General features: G+C 39.7%; 1 protein-coding gene across 2 annotated transcripts in view; it reads right to left on the reverse strand.

The window, feature by feature from the left end:
- cntn4 (contactin 4) overlaps positions 1–24658 on the reverse strand; it is a 208356-nt gene that overhangs the window by 163462 nt on the left and 20236 nt on the right. For both annotated transcript variants that reach the window (XM_086291344.1, XM_086291345.1), the window contains exon 2: positions 22220–22356. In XM_086291344.1, the coding sequence (XP_086147470.1) occupies positions 22220–22274 (55 nt within the window). In that variant the 5' untranslated portion in view covers positions 22275–22356. The remainder of the gene's footprint in view (positions 1–22219; positions 22357–24658) is intronic.

The raw sequence follows: 24658 nt of genomic DNA on the forward strand, positions 1-24658 counted from the left end.
TAATGCACAGTAATAGTCACACACATGCACTCATTTCACAGATATGGCATCCAGAGGGATCCTGAGATTTAATAACTGCAGACATTATTGTAATGAAATATTTTTTTAATTAAAGTTCATATTTTTAGTAAGTTGCAGGTACTTCATATGAGTCCTGTGGGATATGGGCAGTAAAGCCTTCCAGCTCAGCCTCCCTGTCTTGCCTCTGCCAGGAACATCATATCAGTGCTCATTTTGAGCCAGGCCATCAGCATAGCTGTCTTGTGTCTTTACAACAAACCCTACAAGCAGCCGAAAAACTGAAAGAACAATGCAGGATGTACAGTTCTGGTTGTTTTGCAACCTCTGAGTGACAATCCCATAAATCATTCATTTCTTTGGGTTGCCTGAGTGTGAGGTGGTGCTGCAAAATTAGCCTTGAAATGGCAACTCAGAGCACATGTACACAGGGCGAGTAGTTCTTGTGTCTACAGACAACGGCAAGGTGATCTTGACTGATTTCCCTCCAAAAGGCCATGAATAAAACATGTATTGATATGCATATCAAACGGCGGGAGTTGACAAAGCAAAACAAAACAAAACAAAGATGTTGGGGCAGTGGAGAGAGGAGAAGAAAGTGCTTCCCCTCGAATCTGCTTTGAATGCCGAACATCATCAATTAGCAAGGGTTTGGCTCAGAGGCCATCTGGGGACTCCCCCCTCTTCCCGGCTGCCTTCTTCTCAATATAATTGCTCCTCCTGAGGACGAGCAGGTGAGCGTACCTAGAAACGCCTGCTCCAGGTTAGTTAGACAAGTGCTTCAGTTTTGTGGGTTACAGCTGAGCTCTCTCTAATACTGTCATCAAGCAGATCCCAGCCCTAATGAAAGCTTTAATAGGTTAGAGAACAGTGTTTAAAACGGTGAGAACCTAAGTGAGTGAAATCATTTAAATGGTGGAGTTCTGAGGTCATGTTAGGAGGCTGGCTACAAATTTGCTTAAAACGTGACAAGTTTCGATGAGGTGCACTTCCCTTCTTTAGCGGTGCTGCAAATTAGCTGATCATACCCACCTCACAGAGTAATCTACTCCTAATCAGCACATAATGAAGTGGGGACAGCTGGGCTGGTTTGGAGGTGAGCATGGATGTAGACCCAGGAGCAAAGGGCCATGGAGTAGTCTGCCTAGCAGCATGGCTCAGCTGGCCTGACACCAGCAGGCTCACCGCAGGCTGCTCACCCAGTGGAATGACAGAGGTCAGTGCTCATCCTGTCACTGTAAAATGGCCTGAAGAGATCAGGGCAGCACTACCAGAAGAGACCTTGACTTAAAAGGCCATCTGACATGCACGTCAACCTAAGAAATGCCCTTCATGGGTAATGACCATGATTACGGAGACATACCACAAATGCATCATCCAGGGTGGCACTTATTGTACCATTCAGGAGCACTGCTGCTTAGACAGATACTGCATGTCTTTGAATTAGTCAACAATATTAGACCTTATCAGAATGAAAAGCTTGCTGTAAAATAATATTTAATTTATGGGAAAAGTGACAATTCAATTAAGTTCAATTTTGGCGGATTTAAAAAAAAAACACTCCTACTTTCCATGTAATAGTTTTTATTTATTTCACTACTTTGTTAAACTGAATTTGTGAAATCTAAACTTTCTTATGATACACTGTGCCATCCATCACAGCAGACATCTTATCAGTTTCTGCTGCTGCCACAGTTACATTATGACCGTGTGGTAGAGAGGCTGTAAATGCCAAATAATTTGGAAATTCTTCACAGCATTAAAGGCGCTACAATAATCAGGAAGGGATAAAAGCTGACACTGTCACTGTGATGGATCACCTGTCTGAAGTCCTTTTTAAAGTTTTACCATATTTATATCAAATAACAGAAACTATAGGCAGCATAAAAAGATGGGGAAATGTAAAAACCAAGTAGCATTTGTTGTGAAATGTTTGCCAAGACTCTGGAGAATATAATGAATGTCACATTGTTTCTGGCTGCCAGCACTGAGCTAAGGGTGAGTCAGCTTCACTTAGTCAGCTAGCACTAAATCTCATGGGACACCACAGTGTTCTCACGTAAAGACGAAGCCACATTTTCCTCACCTTAAGGAAGAGTTCATTGGATTCACTTTGATCCTAATTGAGTACTTAGCAGCTGATTGGTTTTAGCCATTTTTGAGATTAGGCTGAAAACTTTCGTTTTTTATTAAGTTAGCTAGGTGACCTTAAACCCTCCTTCAATTGTACGCTGCAATAAGTCTAAGCTGCTGAGGGCTTGCCATGATGCCCTGAGCACTTCTTCTTCACTCACGTTGTGTTTGTACACCTCTCTGCATTTAATCATTAGTTCTTATCAATCTTTGGCTTTCTTCCACTCTGTGTCTTTTGTCCCGTCTTCCTCCCACCACTCCCAACCAATCACTGCAGATGCCCGCCCCTCCCTGAGTCTGGTTCTGCTTGAGGTTTCTTCCTGTTAAAAGGGAGTTTTTCCTTGCCACTGTCAGCAAGTGCTTGCTGATTGTTGGGTTTTCTCTCTAGTATTGTAGGCTCTTTACTTTACAACATAAAGAGCGCATGGAGGTGACTGTTGTTGTAATTTGGTGCTATATAAATAAAATTGAATTGAATTGATACATTTCTATATACTTTATTATTTGCTTTAATGTTGTACATGTTTTAGATAAGAAGACACAATCATAAAATACATTTACTGTACTGTGGGTCCACTTTATTGGGCACAGAATAAGAATATAGTTGGGTTGTCCCCCCCCCCACACGATACCTGATAATTTGACATTTGAAGCAAACCTGAACTTTACAAGCTTTGCCGTAGTTAAATTTATTGGCAACTATATGATATTTTTGCTATGATGCAAAATCTTCTGCTCCTGCCAAGACTTTCTGTTGCAACACGACAAACAAATGCATATCCTCATTGGGGGCCAGAGCTGGTAGCAAGAACACTGTTACTAACTTTTTCATCAAAGGGGGATTATAGTGCTAGATCACTGGCTGAGGAAACAAGGCACAGTGCCACATGGCTATTTGGTTAAGGGAATCTGATTCGTTATTGGCCAACTGAGAAGAGGCGGCAGCACTCCAGTCAAGTCCCCTAAATACTGCATGTGTGTGTCAAATAGCTCAAATGCAATTAAAAATGTAATCCTATTCAGTTCCAAGGCACTGCACGCAATGTCAATCAGGGTTTCCTACGTTAATACATTTTAAATATTTTTTGTGCACAGTTTACTTCACAAGAAGATATCTCTGCCCCTTTGGCCCTTTTTAGACGGCCACCTAATAATAACTATAATATCCTTGCTACCATGTCATTGCTGCAGCATGCTCACTGCAGTCATTATTAATGGTATCGACTGCACTCGTGCTCCTCCTGCTGTGGCAGGTCGGATTGTCTGTCGTTACATTTTTGAATTATTACGTTTTACTGATTCTGATTCCCATTAAAACATCCCACTGTGCTTTCTTTTTCATCAACATAAGGCAGAGCTTTCCATTAATTAAAGAAGCACTGATGAAATGTAAATTCTACACAGATGACATTACTGCTGAATGAAAATCTCATGGCCAATACAAACACAAATAATAACTCTGCAAACTGGTGGAGGAGGGACTCTTTGATATGCTAAAAAGCGCCATCTGTTACCATCAGCACCTTAATATACTGAGTAGATAGTGCCATCTGACTTCATTACTTTCAAAGTATGTTTTTGAAGTACAGGTAATGATCCCCCTCTTGCTCATAACCCTTCGCCAACACAAACAGGAAGCGGCCGCCTGTTGCTGATCCTCTACTTTCACGTTTTTGATATCGCGTCAGATCGCTATCGCTTCTGCAGGTACACGGCAAACGTGGAATCACAGTGCCGTGCGACAACTCAGCCCTGGAGTTTATCTTATTGGATGTGCAGATGCTTCATAATTTACTTCCATGATAAATGAAGCAGCGTTCGCACTGCGTGCTTGATCAAAAATTGCCATAACACCTCCACTGGGATCTCTTTAATGAAATGTCATAATTAGGCCTACAAATCATCTATCGGTCTGTCCTGGTAACTCACTATATCAATTTTTCCCATTAGCATCAATAGCAATCTTCTGGAGCAACTGCATGGAGTCAGTTTGGGAAAACGCGCAAGTATACTCGTGACCAGCCTTTTCACCAGTTTCACTAAAAGAGAAACAGCCCTGATTTAGTTCTTTAATTGTGGAGGTTCACTCACGTTTCTGAGAGTAACGGACTGCAAATGTTTATTATTATGACAGCTCTGATAAACAAGGCTGATTAAACGGACTTATGGGCAAAGATTTGTACACGTGACATCAACTTGCTGTGTTGCAGTTGTCCAAGCATTTCACTACATATCGTACTGTGTATGACTGTGTACGTGACAAATAAAATTTGAATTTTAAATTTGAATTTGTAGCAGTTTGTGGTTTCTGCTTGGAGCCCTGCAAACTAAATATAGCTCTGTAATTGATGTGTGTTTGCATGCAAGACCACACCATGTATGAATATAGGCAGTCATAGGTTATAGTATGTGGAACAGTTGTACATTTTATGCTGAACTGCATGTGTGTGCAAAAATAAAATAAAATCACAGTACAGTCTATAAAGTGGTACAACTGCATCATATATATATATATACACAGTACATTTGCTCTGTGGAGTATGTTTTCTGTTATATTGTACCGATTCTTCATTATGCAATTCTTAAGTGGCTCTCGGGGACAAATACATTTTATCTGAAAAGAATTAAATCCATAAATCTAAACCTATGGGGCTCCCTAAATAATTTTCATGATAAAAGCATTAACGGTCTTCAGGTAACAGAATTGCACGAGCAGGATTCTTGTTTATTTTCAGCATAACAAGGGTAATAAAATACTGTGTCAGCCTTGTTTTTCAGCATCAGCATTCACAGCCCTTTGTCATGACTTCAGCAACTTGTCCTATTTTCCCCCGTTTGTGATGACAGTAGACTCACAGTGGTCAAGAACATACAGTGTCCTGCTCGGGGCGGGCTATGACTCACTCTGTGAATCTAGTCTTGAGGTGACACATGGCTAAATGGCTGCACAGTTCCCCCAGCTATGTGTCTGTCTCAGCATTAGCACTCTCCCAGTCTGTGACCGTGCTCGCTGAGCGTTTCTGATGAAGACTTGCATTGGTTGCACTTCTGACACAAAATGCTGTGAAATGCTGAAACACGGCTGACGAGCTGACAGGGACGAGAACAATGCGAAGAATCATGTTGAGCTGGTGCAGAACTGATGTTTGTGATGTCTTAAAACTGACCAGCCAATATTGACTGGAACACTAAAGTCAGGGGGGTGGGGGTGCACAGAATTGGAGGGTTAAAGAACTACTAACATTAAGCCAATTAAGAAGCTATGCTTCTATATTGTACTTTTTACACTATCCGGATAATATATTCACAGAACTTCATCAAACCACTCTGACTGTTTGGTGCTATCACATCTACTTCACTTCAATCATTCCGTTGATGATGATCTGCTAATGACAACAATAACCAAATTCATCTTGATCATAATCATAATGATCGCAGAGCTGATAGCAGCAAAGCTATTTATGTTTTCTTGTCTCGGGACAGAGTTTCAGTCAGTGCCTTTGTTGAAGCTGCGCATTTTCCGAAGCTTTCCAAAGTTCGACATACTGGTCACTCTGCGACTGATAAACAGTTTATAAGCGACTTGATCTCAATTTAGCTCTTAATTTTAGATCTGTCTGCTTTGTATGTGGGGAGATGACAGTAATTAAACTGTCACTCTTTAATCTGCAGTTTCTTCTCTATATTCATGTCTGGAGAAAAAAAGAAAAGCCCAAAAAACCCTACTGTTTAAAAACCCTACTCTTACCGTTTACCTCCCAGTGTAGGATGTTAAATCAGGTCGATTGCTATATATTACTATGTTATCGTTATCTGGTTTTTTTGTGGTTTTGTCAGGAAATCTGCTAAAAATAATCGTATGCAGTCATAATAAATGCGGCTAAACTGACAGGCAGGGGTTACAAATAAGAGGATATCAGCCTCCTATTCATCTCTGACTGCCATTCACAGTAGAATTGCTTTGTTCTGTCAAAGACCAATTTCCATTCTGACAAGTAACAGTATATGAGTTTATAGACCATGGCGTGGCATAAATAAAATTTTAAAAACTGGGTTTAGAAGCATCTAAGCGAGTCCACTTTGTAAAATAAGCTTCTCATCGGCTCACACCAACACTCTAACAATCTGCCTTCAATCGCAGAGCAAAAGATAGCACATCATCTGAAGAGGCACATCAAACATGTTGTGCAGATGTGTGCGCATGTGTGTGTGTGTTTTTTTTACAGAGCCTCTGTGAGGAGTTCATTAAAGATAGCGTCCTCTGTGATTGTTCGAGATAATACTCAAGGGTCTGCAAATGGAACAGATACAGCTGTGACACGTCAACCTTGAAGAAAGCGTGTTTTCTCTGCTGGTGGGCGTGCCGAGCTGAATGCCCGGGCAAGGCTGCGAGAATGCAAAAGACTTCATAAGTGGGTTCAAAGTGACGAGACTAAAGAATATCTGCATGTATCTTTCATGTGACTGTTAGAATAGATAGCTCTGTCACAGTGCATAAGTAGCTCACTGAGCTGGATAAAATCATTTTGTAGAGTCAGGACACTGATGTATTGCATATGTTTTAACAGCAAAGACTCCATTTCACACGCGCCGAGCTTGTAAAGCACTGAATGAAATCCAAACTTTAACAGGATGATGATATATTTGTCATTAGCAGTACTGTTATTGCTGTTCTTTCTGCCACCTTTCTGTCAACATTGTCACTCCAACAACAATTTCTGTCTAATATGCAAATGTCGTGTTATAAATATAATCTCCATTCCAGCGTGATGGTTAATATTTTTTTAATTGCCAGTCTCCCTGACCTACTTTGGCTTATCACTATAATGGATTAAAATTCCTGTAAACAGTTTTATGCACCTTCTTATTCAGGCACTCCTCAAAGGCTTCTGATTAAACGCACATTGTCATCTGCTTTGCTCTTTCTGTTTTTCAGGTACCTGTGAGCAGATTGTTGTTCTGCAGAGCCACACTGGGGCATATGGTATAAACTGATGTCATCACTTAGGGTTATACATAATGGAATTATTCGAATTTCTATCGATTGGAGTCATTTGGTGTTTACAGTTTTCTTCTAAACAGCCACCAGAGACTGCGGCAGGTGGAGGATTACAGATACTCACAAAGGCAAAGAAAGAGAAAAATCAAATGCCGTTTGTTATGAGCTCTCTGTCTGATTGCGGCTGCATACAGTCGGCTCTGTAAGAATTTGGAACGATGACAATTTCTGTAGTTTTCTCACGATGAAATCGGAGTGCAAGGTTTTAGGTTTAATTCAAGGTGTCAAGCAAAAGTATTGTATTAACTGTTTAGGAACTGTAACTGCTTATATACACAGATCTCCATCTTTAGAGACTCACAATTAACTGATATTGTCCGAATGCTAATGGTGCTGACTATACTATGGAGGAAAACAGAAGTCTAAACAAATGCATTTCTTTCTATTCACAGACCTGTCTGTGAGTAGTTGAAGATGAGGTGTGTGGATTAAGCTAACTAACTAATGCCTCAGGCACAGCAGAGTAATGGCAATCTCCTAGTGGGTGCACAGATTTTTTTGCATTTGGTGACTGATTGCAAGGCAACCAGTTGATCACCCAGAAGCTGAGCATGCAACATTCTCAACCTTTAGGCAACAACTTTTGATTACAAAGAGATTAGTTAATGGTTCAGGAGAGTCCTGCGTCTCCCTGAGCCTGGTTCTGTTCAGAAGTTTCTTCCTCTTAAAAGGGAGTTTTTTCTTTCCACTTTGGTTACATGCTTGCTCATAGAGCATCATTTGACTGCTGTTGTGATTTGGTGCTATATAAATAAAACTAATTAAAACACACAAACATGCACATGGGCTACAGTTTTAAAACCTATGTTTAATTTCAAATAAAGCACTAAGTGAGCCACACATTAAAAAAGCAAACTCATCTGGGACTCTCCTCAGCTCTTACTGGAACAGTGGCGCGGCTGCCCCTCTGTTGGTCTTCCATGGTCTCTTGTGTTCTGGGGGCCTCTGGATGTCTGGAGTTTTGATCTCCTCCATACCTGCTTCACACCCTGGAGGACGGGGCTGTAGCCCCCCCACACTCCCTAGCAGATCGTTACATGGAGAAACCTTTGGAATACAAGCGCGCTGATCCACACAGGTATGCACACGGGTGTTCACTGCTCGTAGACCCAAATTACACCTTTCTTGGCTGCTACTTCGAAGCACATCTGTCCTGCGTGCTGCACAACAACATTGAATATTTAGTATTTACTGCTGTTTACACTTAGCTAGATTAATGCGATGGTGTTGTGTTTAGTATGTTGCTTTGTTTTTTGTTTTTTTTGTCTTTTTTTGCTTGTTTTCTATTCTTCTCTCAACAGGTGATCCAGGAGATATTTTTTTTTCTCCCCCCCTTTCTCACTGTCCCTCTCCCCTTCTGTTTTTCCTTTCTTTCCTCTTTCTTTCTCCCTTTCCTATCTCTCACTCATGTCTGTCCCGTCTGTAACATCTGAAAATAAAATATAATAAATAATAAAAACAAAGATCGACCAAATGGACCAATACGGCAATGCCACGATGATCCATTTGGCAAAGTAAATCCATTGGGTATCCTTGTTGGTCTTCAGACAACAATTCTGATGGCTAAAGAACCAAATGGGACAGGCGAAAAAAAAAAAAAAAAAAAAAAAAAGCAAACCCTGAAGCTTAAAAATGATTTGACCCTGGTGGAAGTTTTAGAGGTAGATGCTTCAAAGCTTAAAACCAGACAGGTTTAATCACTTGACACTGCAGAGGTTCTTGTCTTCACGCAGTGATTATTGTAACACTGTCCTTTCCGGGTCACCGAAGAAAGGTTTTAGAGGTTTACAGATGGTACAAAATGCAGCTGCTTGCATTTTAACCAAAGATCCAGAACTGAAATCTCTTATCTGGTTGCCTTGTCAGGTTTGAGCAGATTTCAAGGTCCTGTTGCTCACCTACAAAGTTTTGAACGGTTTGGCGTCTTCACATCTCTCTGAGCTTTTGCACCTCTACGTTCCATCGTGTGCTCACCAAACTCACGATACTGGCCTTCTAAAAGTTTCTAAAGACAGCAGAAAAGCTATTGGGGAGTATGCTTTTTCTTTTCATGCCCCATCTTTGTGGAACAACCTCCCTCAAGATATTAGGCAGGCATGCTCTGTGGAGCTCAGGTAAAGACCCACTTGTTCACCCAATCCTCTTAATTCTAAGCCTAAAGTTTTTACTGTTTTTTATTGTTGTTCCCTTTTGTTTCAGCAGTTTTTAAACTGTTTTGCTTTTAATTTTTTTTAAATCTTTTTTATCTTCAGCACTTTTTGAAAGCACTTTATAAACAGAGTTATTGTTATTTTTGTTATTTTTTTCAAACTTAATAAAACCAAATCTGTAAGATTTTAAATCTTCTTAGCAACATGCTTGTTACTATTTGATTTGCTATTCAAAGTGTTTTTTATAAACTGTCTCTTGTGTCTTTCTTTTCTTTCGGTGGACTGGATGTATGGAAGACTGCCTAGTATTTATTTTGTTGTGATTCCAGCTACAATATTCTCCATGGGCGCTGTAAAACAAAGCTCGCGAAGCACTGAATATCACAGATAGAAGATGTATATCAGTAGATACTCTTTCACTTCAGTGGAAGTAAGACGATTGAACTGATTCAATCTGCACACGCAACCACAAAAACACATTCACACCAACCTCAGCAGCTACTCTCGAGCAAAGCAGCAGCTTAATGGCTAACAGCACGGACAAATTTGATCATACTGGGCTGTTCCCTAGAGAGAGTGTGAGTATGGGTATACATCACAGAGTACTTAGCAATCAATCCTCAGGTGGAAAAAAATAAAAGATACATAGGCCCTACCATTATATCATCCTCTTCATTGTGGATTCAGATAAATATAACATTCAAATAAACATTTACCAAAGTATAACACAGAGGATGCTTTGTTAGATTATCACTGTTATTCACATCAGCAGTTAGCTTGAGGCAGTTATCTTTACATATGAAATATTAACGAGGCTGACTCTGTGAATCATTTATTGTAACTAATGTAGATATGATCTGCCCAGCTCATCTATTTGTTCACACCTTTGTATAATTATGTCTGATTCTTAACATTTAATGCCTGAACAGCTGAACAGGGATAGCTCAGTAGGTAAAGTGGTCGCCCCATGATCGGAAGGTCGGCGGTTCGAATCCACTTAACGGCTACCCTGAGGTACCCCTGAGCAAGGTACCGTCCCTACACACTGCTCCCTGGGCGCCTGCTTAGTGGGCTGCCCACTGCTTCACAGAGTGAATGGGTCAAATGCAGAGAAAAACAAGTAATTTCCCCATGGGGATCAATAAAGTATCCATTATTATTATTATTATTATTATTATTATTAACTACTAATTTTTTCTCGAGTGTAACAAAATATTATAAAATGAATAAAATGTACACATTTCTGTGGGTACATGCTTTATTATATGTTGGATATCCATGTATTATACATGCAGCATGGAAATGAGTAAATAAGCTGGAAGTATATGTGATCTTTACATTTCTGGCGTCTGCTAGACAAAAAACAAGCGGGCACAGGTTTGCCAGAAGAGGAAAGTATATCACAGGTTATGATGTGGTTTGATTGCGTACAATAGATTATGATCCTGGATGAGGTTTGTTGATCAACCTTCACTATAACAATACACACACAAAAACAATCTTATTTTAACTTCTAATTAAATAAACACAGAAGGGAGAATTTTTTGGGGGGTAAGCCAATTTTCAAGGTGAGAAACAGAGGTCATCGAAAGAGCACTAACGCTAGCTTAGCACTAATACTAGGCTAAATGGACAGCTTGGACCACTTCACAGGGTGAAGGACAAACGAGCGCAGAGCAAAATTACACAAACTAGAAAACTATTATATTATACTTGACATAACATGACAATAGACATGAATGATGACAAAATAGTTATTCTTCTTACCTCAGTATGATGTAATTTCCCGATCAAACCAATAATAAAACACAAGGAATAATTTTAATGAAAAACTTGTAAATGTGAAACCTTAATAGAAGAGACCAGAGAAGAGCAAACTTCAGACCTGTTTCCACTTAGCTGACAAATTTAGTTTATGATTTCCAAACTCTGTGGGCTGGAAGACAGATGATACGTCTGCTCCTCCCTTGGATGACCTTTTTATTCTAGAAGTAAAGGTAGCAATGCAAGTATGATTAGCAGCCCATTGTTATCGCCGCATGAGAAAATTGTCTTCAAGATGCTAGATAAGATTTCCTCACGTACTGTTTTTGGTGCTTATATTGAAATTGATATAACAGTAACAAACAGTGGTGAAAACACCCTAAAATCAATGAAAAAGTTGAGTCAGGAAGTGAAGCACATTATATAGAAAGCAAGAGTTTTGAAGCTTAAATTAGAACGATCATCCACCCAAATGTCCTCAGGCAGCTTTCTCCAAAGGTCGTGATGCCAAAAGTTATAAATTGAGGTGACACATTCTTGTCTTACAGGCTTCCTACATTTTGTGAAACCCACAGGCCGAACAAAGACATCTGATAGAGGAAGAAAACAGTAGCTCACTATACTGTTGATTACAAGAGGGTGACAAAAGCATTGTTTGCCATACACATTAATGTGCAGACAGTACAGTGGTGAATAATAGATGAAATAAAGAATATAAAAAACAAATGTGTCACTTGTGGTTACGACTGCATTCTGTCTGCCATCTGCTGCGGGGATTTTTTTTTCAGGCCAGTGTCTAAGAGCATACCTCATCAAAATGTTCAGTGTTTAAGCCAAAATTAGGCAAAGCAGAAAACGAAACTTTATCACTTTATCATTTCAAGTAGGAGAAAATCTACTGCAGTGGCTAAAAAGGGTCAGCTGAAGTACAAGGATACACCGGGGAGCTGTATCAAGGCCAACACATGAGTCCTGTGCTGCTGATTAGAGATGCCAGGCATGCTTTTAGCTGAAAAGAAAAAGCCATGACAGTGAATTAGCGGGCCAACTACCCGAAAGAATTCACAACAGGTTGTCCTTTAGATAGCCCGACGTGTTGGAAACAGCAATGTCTTGTCAGCTTCTGAGGTCATTCCTCATTTCAGTTGAAAATATTTTCCCTATAATGTAATGTAGATCGTGCTCCTCAGATACAAAGGAAGCAAAAATTACAGGCATCACACATAAAGTGTTTTGGTTTTTAATCAGTTGCATGATTTGCATTTTCACTCTAACCTGATGGTCATTTACTAATAGAAATAAACAGCTTTCATTGAGTGGACTGGATTTTATTTCACCCTGTGTGCAGTCTTAGTACAGTAGTCTGTGACTCAAAGCCACCGTTGGAGTCATCAGGCACTAAAGGAGTCCTGCAGCAGATGGCAAAGACCCCATAGGCTACTGAAGTCAACATCATGGATTCAGTCTGGGATTACATGAAGAGACAGAAGCCACTTAGACGGCACAAATCCACAAACAAACTGTGGCAAATTCTCCAAGATGCCGGACATTTTCACAATTGCACTACACTGTAACATATAGGGTGGTTAATTACTATGAGAATATAGGAGTCTGCAAGTTGATACTGGTGTACTTGGATTTCTAGTAAATATGCACAGACTAAACATTGTGATTCACACAGTAATTGTGATCATTAAATAGGATTGTTTACTCCTTCAAATTAAAACGACATTCTTTTTCTTTTTAAGGAAATTTACCTCAAAAGGGACAAAACCTTTACTGTGCTCAGCTGCTGCTGTCATCTGGCTCCTTTTCAGATCTTCATATATATATATGAATGAATAAATTTATACTGTCTTTCATGAGTCACTATTTAAAAAATACTGTAATTACTTGTAATGTTTTACTTTTTTAAAAATAATTTTAAACGATAAAGAAATTGAAGAGATGCAATCGGCCTGCAAAAAAAGATTAATTAATAAAAAATTAAAATATGAAATGAAGAAATCCTTCACTTCTTTGGATGTGTGCGATGCAATTGCACAGTTGATGCTGTGCATTTGGTTCAGTGCATCTACTGTACATGTCTTTGTCACAAGTAAATCCAATTAATCCATGAAGATGGTCAGCAGAACTGGATGTGTGACAGGCTGCGTGGGTTGCTTCCTTCAGCTCACTTCTGTCTTGCCTTGTTTTGCTTTGACACCATGAATCTAAAGTCTGCAAGCCTCACTGGTGACAACAGTGCTGTGTTTCTTTTATGGTTAACACTGACCGACTGAATAGGATGTGGGTGACGTGCACCGTCTATGAATAGTTGAGACCAAACAAAAGTCTTATAATTGCAGACTGTACATAAAAGATGGACTTGTTCACTATGACATCAAGCACTGGCAACTTAAGTCATATTATAGACGACTGCCTCAAACTGAATATTTTGGCTGCAGACATCACCAGTGAGGGTGGATCTTACTGAGATCTACTGCAAGCTCACAGGAAACACAGTAAAGCGTATCCTGCTTTATGTCCCTCTGAACACTAATGTGGGCCATGGTTTACAAATATTATTTGAAAGTAGTGACTGAATTGGGACCATAAACTAATCAGGAAAATGTTTACTGAGCTCATGCTCCTTCAGTGATGCAATTTTACCTTGTCTCAGTCGCTGACTGTCACAAGTTATTATTGCAGAGTACATTTAGAAGATGCCAGAACTCTTTGAGTTCGTGAGGTCAAATACTGCTGGTTTGTCAAAGTCGCTGCCACGTTAGAAATACACACAAGGTCTCCATTGGCAATCCTCAACCATCATATGATGGCAATACTGAAACGGGTCTCACAACTTTTTACAACAGGAAATAAAAGCGTACATTTGAACCCAATCTGAGTGAGACTTCCAGCGACAAAGCTAATAAGCATAGAGTCACCTTACATTTCTAAGGTTTTACATGTAAAACCATAACAAAAGTCATCTGTTCCTTTCCAGGTTTTAAAATGTAAATGGAAGCTAAGATGAACAGTAATACAGGACATATGACACTGCATCATTAGTTATTAAAGAAGCACTAAAGACAAAATGCAGAAGCAGCGTGTAAAAAAGCAAGCACACCGTTGCTGCTTCCGTTGGAATTACGAGTACAAGGAGGAGTCTGGTGCTGCTAATCAAACACACTTGATTAACTGATCATCAGCAAGTGTGAGCACCTCTATAAAAGATGGTCAATCATGCTGTTTCGGCAATGAGCGATTATCTTAAAGAAGTTTCTGTTGTTACCTATTAGTCTGGGGAGAGTTTTGGGGTCATTTCCAAGCAACAAGTCCATCAGACTACAGTGAGAACACACAAGACGGAGTCGCACAGAAAACAGTTACAGGTGTTTTAAAAAGTTGTTGAACCATGGAGTACATGCATTGCATTAGTTGGCTTAGTTTCTGTTAAATGAATGACACCTTGTAATGTGTCATTTGTTGTTCATCAAAGGCATTATGAATTCTGAATTTTAAACATTTTAGTACCTGCTAGGAAACAGGTGAGTTCGTGAGGTCAAATACTGCTGGTTTGTCAAAGTCGCTGCCACGTTAGAAATACACACAAGGTCTCCATTGGCAGACCTTGTGTGTATTAGAATTATAATAGGATATGTTTTGTTTTTCACATTACTTTATTTTCCAAACTGTTGAACTGCTCTATTAAGGTGAGGTTATGGAAACTCGGAAACTTTGAGTACTCAAAGTCGAAAACGTCTTGTTATGGTTTGGTATGCCGGAGCATCAGCCGGAGCTTCCTGGTGCTATTTCTGTGTCAATTTGCTTTCACTTTTTTGTTGTAGGAAAACATTTCTTGCTTTTCATGCATTAGGCCCATATTTGCATTTTACAACATTGTGCCCATTTAAAAAGAAAAAGAAGAAGAAGAAAGGTATCTGGAAACAAGCCTCTTTCACTCACAAAGCAAAAATAGGCTTGTGTCCAAAATGCGTAAGGGTGTGCATGTATTGGTATGTGTGTCGCTCTGTGTAAAATACTGAGCCTGCTTGGAAAGACAGTGCCTTTAATCTGCTCTGCAGCGACTCTCAGGGTGAAGAAATCAAGTGTTTCTGAAACAGGACCCCAAAATCACACATGCACAAAAAAAGCAGCTTGATGAAAAATGTGCAAGAGTGCATGTGCAGAAGTAAAGGGCGCTTGCTGCTATCATCATGGTAGAATAAGCTCAGGTAACGAGTAGAGAATTAAGATTCTGGATGCACGGCGCAGCAGGACTACGGTGGGGAGAAATCAGACGCTAACAGGGACGAACAGAGAAAAACAAGCTGAACAGCCAACAACGTGTACATACACCAAACACACCCTCCTATCGTAACAGCCCTCACAATCCCTGTTCCATTTACACAAACTCCACATTATCACAGTGGATTTAATAAGTTGGCCAACAACAGAAAAGCAAAGCTGCATTCGGTTATTGGCTTCTTGGAGTTTAAAGATAAAATACTTCAGGTTTTATAACATCCAGTTCTTTGCCAAACCCACTTCTTCAATCACTCTAAAGCAAACAAAGAGAGCGTTGCAATCACATTTAAAATCCCCCATTTCATGCTTTTATTTGCAAAGGCCATGCCATTTTAATATTAACCAAATTTCTGAATAATAAGTCCCACTATCAGATACACACACACACACTTTTTCAGTCCCATTAGTTGTAAATTTGTACAATCAGCTAGGTCACAAATATTAAATTTCCCCAACCAACTGTGGACGACAGCTTTTAGCAAACATTAATCAAACAGGAATAAACAGTGCATTTAGTGGGGACTATTTTCATCCACGGATTAGCCACAGTTGGCTCTCTGGTGAACATTTACTACACTGTATGTTTCTCAGAATAAATAAACAAAAACACAGCGCCCAAGTTTATAATTAAAAAAAACGAAAAGCCACCCAGTGCAACAGTTTGCTTTACCAGTGTGTTAATAAGATGCAGTGTATCAGGCGTTTGCAGCACAGACTTGCTAATAGAATAATACCACTACTATGTTTAGATTATTCATACAGCCTTACATGACAGGACATAAACATGTTTCAGTAAAATAACAGGAACAAAGATGTTTAACAATATAAACCTCTGTTTTTGAGTCTGAAGATAAGCCCAATAATAGTCACCTATTCAAGACAAAGCTCTTTACCATGCATCGAGGGCTTTGTCCCAGGTCCAGCACCCTGATGCTGTATGCTAATTGGAAGGAAAGAGGCTGAGGACTAGTGAGTGTCAGAACTACAATCCAGGATGAAACAACAAAGATCCATGAGTGCAGCAGGGAGATGGCCACATCTGACCATGTGCTGCAGATTTGTTGGCTGCCCTTTCATGAATGCAAATCTCCACCAAACCCTAACAGTTTGAGATCTGTTGGACTGAGATCTGGTGATGGAGGCCATTTGAGTGCAGTGAAGTCACCGTCTTGTTCAAGGAACCAGTCTAAGATTATTTAAATATTGTGACATGGTTTCATCCTGTTTAAATCAGTCGTTAGAAGATGGATGCACTGGTCAGAAAGGGCATAGCCATGGTCAGCTACAATATGCAGATAGGCTGCAGCGTTTAAACGATGCTCAGTTGGAATTGAGGTTTCAAGAAAATGAGCCTGTGCAAACTTAACCTCAATTTCCAGTTCTTAGCTGACAGGACGGGCACACAGTGTGGTCACTGCTGTAGCACATCTGCTTCAAGGTTCAATGTGTTTTGTGTTCAGATCTTCTTCTGCATACCTTTGTAATGCGTAGTTGCCTTGCTATCAGCTTCAAACAATCTAGCCATTCTGCCTGTCACAAGACCGAAAGGTCGGTGCAAGCACTGGACTCAAAGTGTGATAAGGACAAAGGCAACAAATCATAGAACGTGAAGTGGTGAGGCCTAGTTAATGTGGTGCATGTTGATTGAGAGGAGGAAGTGGGCCAGTGATGCAGAATGGATTGTGGCAGTTAAGCAGTCACACCGAGGAGAGAGGACAACTGAGTTAGGGAGGTAGTGGAGAGGAACTCTGTAGATGTTGAGTATGCTGTATAACTTTTCTAACTTGCAGCTGGAGAGAGTAAGCAGTGTGGAAGGGTTGACGTGAATCAGCAGTGAGCTGAATGTGGATTGGCTGAGTTCCTGATGTTGTGCGGGGGCAGGTGAGGCACAGAGTGATTTCCAAGATGGGGGTAAGGTATCCGGAGTCCAAGAGAGAAGCTTAAGCTTGAGGTTTAAGTCAAGGTGAGTCCAGGAAGTGAGTTGATGATGAACTGGTGCTGAAGGCTGAGGCTTAAATCACTCTGGCTTGATTGCCTGGAATCAGCTCCAGGTATGTGGAACTGCGGAGGATAAGCAGGCCCTGCCCAGGGGCGGATACCAGGTAGACTCAAGAGCCTGATGGGAAATTCCAGCCGCACACCCAGACGATAACGCTGCCGTGAGTTTTGATATCAACAAAATATTGATGACAAGATTTACCTTAATGAGCAGCTGAACATGTATACCTAAAAAAATGTCCAGCGAGTATGTACATCCCATAGTTAAGGCAGAAGACGGGACCGACAGTCAGAAATTTCAAAGTGAAAAATAACTAAATCACTTTGATTTATGGCAGAATCAAAGAGAAGTGAATCCTCTTGATATTCTCTTTGATAAATAAACACAAATCCAATACTAATGTCTAACGTGTGCTCAACATCTGAGACCATCTGAAAATCCAGCATTGTGAGAAAGACTTTGCAGAAAATGAGGACTGCGCATTAAGGCATATTTCTAAATTTTCTGCATTAGCAGCTGAGCGCAAACTCCTGCAGTAACATAACTTTACTGCACGACTGTGTTTGGTGGCATTACTAACTCACAAAAACAGATTTGCATAATGCCTTCTGTCCACTGAGAATTTTTATCAGTCATAGAAAATATTATTAGGAGAAGAATTTGCTCCAGTGTGGTGAATCTACACCTTCTCCAGTCCATGTTATGTGTTCAGCCTCATTCACCAGGAATGTGTTCTTTTGTTATTACATTTCAGGAAAGTCTGCTTTACTCTTCCTGATCTGCATTTTTCTCACTGCTGTGCTGCATTTCCTAAATACCTACAACAGAAGTGGAGAGCAAAATGCGACAATGACCAATGGTGATAATGGGACAAATGTGATAGAAAACACTGAAGCATTATGCACGAATAAAAACAACACCCAGTCTGCTGTCTGCTACTGCATCGTAAAGGCAGGTGACTAATTTTAAAACGTAATTGGATTTTTAGTTTCGACTGGCACATAGCGTGTCTTATTATCAAGCTTTTTATCCATTTGTGCATGAAAAGCAAATCTACTTGTAACTCCCCGGGCTGAGGAGTGTACCTAAAGCTGCAATAAACATCTTTATAATTTCTTTCCTCAAGTCTCCACGAGGTTCTCTCTATTCACAAATCCACTCTGCAGCACATGAAAGCCAGCGTCTTTAGGTCGGCATATTGTGCATCATTCTTGTCCTCCATGAGTTTTGTTCCAAAATGATAACCAGGAGAGTTGCTGTGTCCAAGCTTTGGCTTCTAAAAAAATGCTTTCTGAGGCTTTTCAGCAGAGCTGGAAACATATTAACTGCTCAGGGGTCTTCCTTGGCGTATCCCTGAAAGATTGATTGAAGCAAATGTCTCAGTTTTTGAGAATTTTGGAAAGAAGATAAACCAGTTTTAGTCACCGGGTGCTTCTTTCACAGTTATTCTCTGAGGGGGTTTTGTCCTTACACGCCACAGCCCACTCTACAGTTTTAAAGCTAGGACCACATTAACACTGCTTCTCCCATGGCGCAAAGCTTCAACTGAGATCTTGCAGAATGCAATTGGACTGGTAGCTATATAGCACTTTTGTAGTCCTACTGACCACTTGAAGCACTGTAGGCTATAAGCTGCATCTGATCCTAGCACACTTTATTCTCTACACCTGAAGCACTTAGTTTACCTCCCATTCATGGCCAATTTAGAGCCGTCAGTTAACCTAACATGAATGTGTGTGTTTGAGTTTGAAACTACCTTCCGGGGCATTCCATGAGATTACCGAAAAGCACCACTGAACGACACAGGAAATCATTCCTGCCTGTGGCCATCTCCCTGTACAACGCATCCACTTAACACACTGTTTGCTGCTACAACTGCACATGTTTCTTTCCAAATATTTATTTATAAGTGACTTATGTATGTATGTATGTATATATATGTATATATTGTACTATTCTTAGTTAGCGTATTGTCTGTCTTGTCTTAATGTTGGTTTAAAATGGAGCACTGTAACAAAAAATAATTTCCCCCAGGGATCAATAAAGTATTCTGATTCTGATTCTGATTCTGATTTCTCTGTGGAGTTTGCATGTTCTGCCTCATGTTCTGCTGCGAGGCAACAGTGCTAACCACTGAGACAATATGCAAACAAAATTATCTGAATACAGGACAAATAATCAGATGTAGAAGAGTGCACTGTTTTTTTTCTGTTTCAAAAAGCTAGAAAATTGAGCTGTTGTAACACCCCTACAGTTTTCATGCAGACCTAGAATTACTGCTCAGTGTCTCAGAGAAATACATTTAAATGTTGAATAGCTCTATAACACACAGTTTACATCAATAACTCCTGTTTGATGTGAAGTAAGTTGAATTTCACATCTACTGGCATTAGTTAATGTGCTAAAAACAGGCTTGAGTTCATAGGTCGGCTGTGTGGCGTCAACTTGTTGGAACATGCTGGGAAAGCCTTTAATATCAGCTAATTCAGTTAATCATTGTGCAACTGCAGTGATGGAAGGTGAAGTCCCACTAGCTTCATTGAGTTAGCGACACTAATTATAAGTCTGCAGATGCAGACAAATTATTGTGAAAAAAAGAAATAGAAAAAAAGACAATGGCAGAGTTGTTCATATGGAAGGTTAGTCCATTAGTAGCTCATAGATTAGCAGCAGAATATCATTTTGTGGGGCGTGCTAACTTTTGTGACACACTTTAGCTTTGACACAAAGAAAGGAAAAATGATGCAGTGATGAGTGGAATTTGGTCTAGTATGACTATGTGCTGGTACTTATGTCAACGAACACAAGGTTATTCTGTCAGTCTAGTATCTTTGTCCATAGGTAGACAGAGCTACAGCTTATCTTACCGGTATGTTTCTGCTATATGCTATATGAGACTATAACTGTTAGGACAGTACGGTTAACAGGACCTGTGGAACACATGTGGGACTTTATGATGGGATTCATGGGGGAAATTTGATTCTTGTAAGTGCATAACAAAATAACGTTATGTGGGCGCCTTTGAGGTATGAGCTCCACGAGGATTCTGCTGCACACTTGTCAGTAATCACCAGCTGTCTGCAGCGAGATCATGCGGGGTTGTTAGACCTACAATAAGATGAGCAGTGACACGTGTTAGCCCTGCAAGGGCAAATGCAATGTAGCTCAAGGTTCATAATCACATGTGTAAGGTAAGGAGTTCACAACAGGCTTAATGTGTGTTGAGTAATGAGAAGGCGAGTTTCACAGAGCACAGACCTCATCACTGGGGCCTTTTCTTCATCTTTATTCCTGTAATACCTGTTGATTAAACACTCTGAGTGATTCCTCTGGTGCTCTCTGGTGACCCCTGCTATTTGTAAAGGAGACAAATTAAAGTCCTCCATCAAAATGTGATCAATGCCAGAGAGCCTCTGGGTGAAATGGGCACCACGGTGTAATGAAGCTATAACTCAACTTTAGTGCATTCTAAATGAGTGATGGACATCTGAGAGTACCGAGGAAGGATTTCCTCATAGCCTCTTTTACATGTCAACATGAGAAATTAACCTAATTTCAATATTCTTTCGCAGCACTTCTTTTACAAAATAATTACTGGTGCTACAACATTTCAAGGATTTTTTTATATATATATGTGTTGAGTGATTAATTCACTTGTTCACTGAATTCGTGATTGAGTGCTGAATTACTGTAAAATGTTAGATCAATTTCATGCTCTCAGATTAATCCGGGTAACTCTGTAATACTTGACAAAGCAAATTAGATCATAAGAAGCTAACTGAAACAGATCTCACACTTGACTTTTATTTTTTACTACTGGAAAACGAACAATTATGCGTTTGGGAAAAGCAATATCCTGCTCGCATCTCATTTCATAATGAAATAAAATAGAAATGTGTTAGTAAATGTTTCTTTTACTACAGCAGATATCATAGAACAGATGCTCCACAACTAGTGGTCAAAACCTTGTTGTGTTATTGTGTGTTTGTAGTGTTCCAAACAGAAACACCAGTTTGTCCATCGGTGTTTCTGTCCACTGGTGGACAAACTGGTGGACAAACTATGCAACATCAACCACGGTTGAAGGGTGTTTCCCCCACCTCTTTGTTAGTTTTTTTAAAATTCGAATTTATCAGCTAAATGTTCTTTATGTTTGTTTATCTGTCTGTTTTTTTTGCATATAGTTATATTAATTATGCAATTTAGCGACAATATTCAATAATTAAATTCTGAGGTCTGATATAATCGAACAGATTTAGAAAGCCTTATGCTGACATCACATATTCCTCACTGCATGGCTTCTTTATTTGTTTGCCTTGACATGTTTTTTATATTGGCTGTTTCGAGGTGGGGGTTTAGCAAAACTTTAGATTTGTGGCAGTTTTACACTTTTGATAATTTCACCCTTCTTTGTGACCTGTGAAGCCAAGTTAAACTGAACATTTTCATTTCCACTTTAATGCGGTACACTCCACTCTTTCAAATTCAGCGTGATATTGCTAACCTTTTGTGAGTGCCAGATACAATACTGAGAAAAGGCTGAAACGCAATATTGCCAGTGATTGGAGGTCTTTAGCGGACCAGGGCTTACCTTGAAAATAATGTCCTCGTTGAATGGATTCTACAGAGATATTATTTTAGATCTGTGAGAGAAATTATGTTTGCTTATGGCTAATCTACTTGAAGCTATGCCTTTCTAAACTACAGCTTTCATACTGGCGCTTGCCCCAAATACATATGAATAAGACTCAGACTTCACAAAGGCAGCTTTGGCATGCATCAAAAGTTCTTAATAAGATACTTTACCTGCAAGGCACCCCATAAGTGACTGCAGCAGCAGCAGTTTCCATAGCAACATCATCTTCAATTTTGTAGGGTCAAAGTAGTCTCACATCCAATCACAAATGTATGGAATCCGATTTGCACCTTTCTGGTTTTCCAATCTGTAGAAGAAGGCATAGGTGAGATTAGTTGAAAGTAAAGTTTTCGTTAGCAAGTAGCCTTTCCCCACTCAGCATACTCATTTCACAAGTTTTGGAACTACATGCAGGAACGTACAACTGAAAGAACATATTACACACTAATTATGAGCTAAGTTATAGTTTATCACGTAAACCCAAATCTTTCACTGTGTGTTTAAAGTTCACAGTAAACTCCTGGTTCAAATTTCATGGAAGTTGAGCAGCAGAAAAAAACAAAGCATCTAGTTTTCAGTTCAGTGTGTGTGTGCGCGCGCTTGTGTATGTATTTCCGTATCTCCAGCATGACATCTACTTCCAAGACAGTTTAAACGCAAAGCCACCGCTAAAACTTTTCATAGTATTGTTCTTCTTTGAAGCCGCACAGCTTTCATGCTCAAAAACCCCAGTGCCGAGCCGAAAGACAGAAAATGCTGAAATGCTGGAAAACGCTGAAGAATTTCACAGTTGTGTGCTTTTTCCTCAACAGAGACAATATCTCTCCGGAGTGAGAATTAAAACTGGACCGTTTGGAGAGTGTCAGCAAGACAGCACTCGGCAATTCAAACCACAGTAAAGTGGTGGTGGTGATGGTGAAGGAGTGGTGGTGGTGGTCAAGATTTATGAATGAAAACACTGTCACTACTTATGCTGGCTTAAGTCACTAAAGACTTTTGCTGCACAAATCACTTTGTTTCTCTAAGTTACACCCAATCTGAAACTATTCTGAGCTGTTTTGATAACTGCGCAGCTGTCTCTCACTGAATACACTAAAAATCTTCTAGCATGTGAATGTATTGTAAAGATTGCTGTTTACGGCCTCTATATTCAAAGAGTTTCATTGTGCAGAAAACATTTGTATGCATACACATGCGTATCATTGTTACTTATAATAAAAGACACTGATGGGCACTAACACTTAGTACAATTACTACAAAAGGCAGATTTTTTTTAAACTAACACTGTTTTCTGTTACTGTGCCATTAGGGAGCAAAGGGGAACGCAACAAATCTGAAAAGTGCGGAGGTCTGCGTGGATAGATGGCTGTTCCTTTCAAAATCCTGAAGAGTATTTTTCTTGATGTAAGCTCATTACTATGGCTATGACAAGCGATGTCACATTTACTTACATCATGAAGTTGTATATTTAGTAAGGAATAAGCTATATCTGCTTTCTCATCTCCACTTATCTTTGTGTGATTTGTAATGCTTAATTTTATTTATCACCTTTGTTTTCCCATCATGTAACATTTACATGCCTCAAAAGTTCCTGTTACCTTCTTACCTGCACCTATTGTAGCACCTGCTTTTTAAAAAAATCATTCTTTTCTGTTAATTTTCTGGCTTCCAGGCTGTCTGTCATGCTCCCCCCTCTCCTCCACCTAATCCAGGGTGTCTCAGCCAAGATCTCCATCAACCATCTGCTTACTCTGACAGACTCCAAGGGGTCCAGTTACTATCTCTATGATGCTGCTTCTGATTAGGGTCCAAAAGAACTTAAATGTAAGTTAAAATAAATAACTTGATTTATTTTAAATGAATTCACTTCATGGAACGGAGGTAAAATAAATTTTACTCTGTATTATTGCCTCGTTGGGTTTTGTGATGCCCATCCTTCATCCTTACAGTAACGTTTAAGGATCTTAAAAAACATTGTAATTGGTGTGATTCACAGTGAAATCTGTACTTAAAAAATAAAATTCATCTAAATATGTTGGTTATGAAGGTAGTAACAATATAACTTCCCGTGGGGACCAAGTCAATAAATGCTGTATGAATTTGGGCTCGTCAAAAGGAAATTAATAATTTAAAAAAACCCCAAAAGGACAGGATTCATTAGGTAAAGTGGCTTGAAACAGTACTGTTCACCAAAGCAATGTATATTGATTGTGTTGGAGAATTTGTTGTTAGTCTTTGTTCACACTAATTTCCTGGCTTCTGCACCCTCAACCTGCCAATATGCATTAACACCCTTTGAAGCTGCAAGCAATGTCTATCCTGCACCTGTGTGCTCATAGCATGCAGACACATCTTGTTGCACTAGTGAACATGAAACACAAATGTATTACTGTTTTTATTTTTTCAATTAAAAAAATACAGGTTCTTCAAAACACTGATTTTCAGGACCGCCGGCTTTACAAACTACAATTCTCTGTTTCTGGGATGCGCATTAAAATGCTTTTTAAACTTTGCAGCCAAATTGATAGGCATTTGGTTTAAAGGGGTTGTTGAATAAAGCACAATGTAAATAGGGCACAGCGAAGGGAGACAGATTTATCCTGTTTGCT

The sequence above is a fragment of the Aulonocara sp. 'chitande type north' Nkhata Bay genome, linkage group LG5, assembly GCF_057382095.1.
Source record: "Aulonocara sp. 'chitande type north' Nkhata Bay isolate Kocher_YH1m ecotype deep benthic linkage group LG5, A_spYH_male_GT1.1, whole genome shotgun sequence".
In the NCBI taxonomy this organism is placed as follows: Eukaryota; Metazoa; Chordata; class Actinopteri; order Cichliformes; family Cichlidae; genus Aulonocara; species Aulonocara sp. 'chitande type north' Nkhata Bay.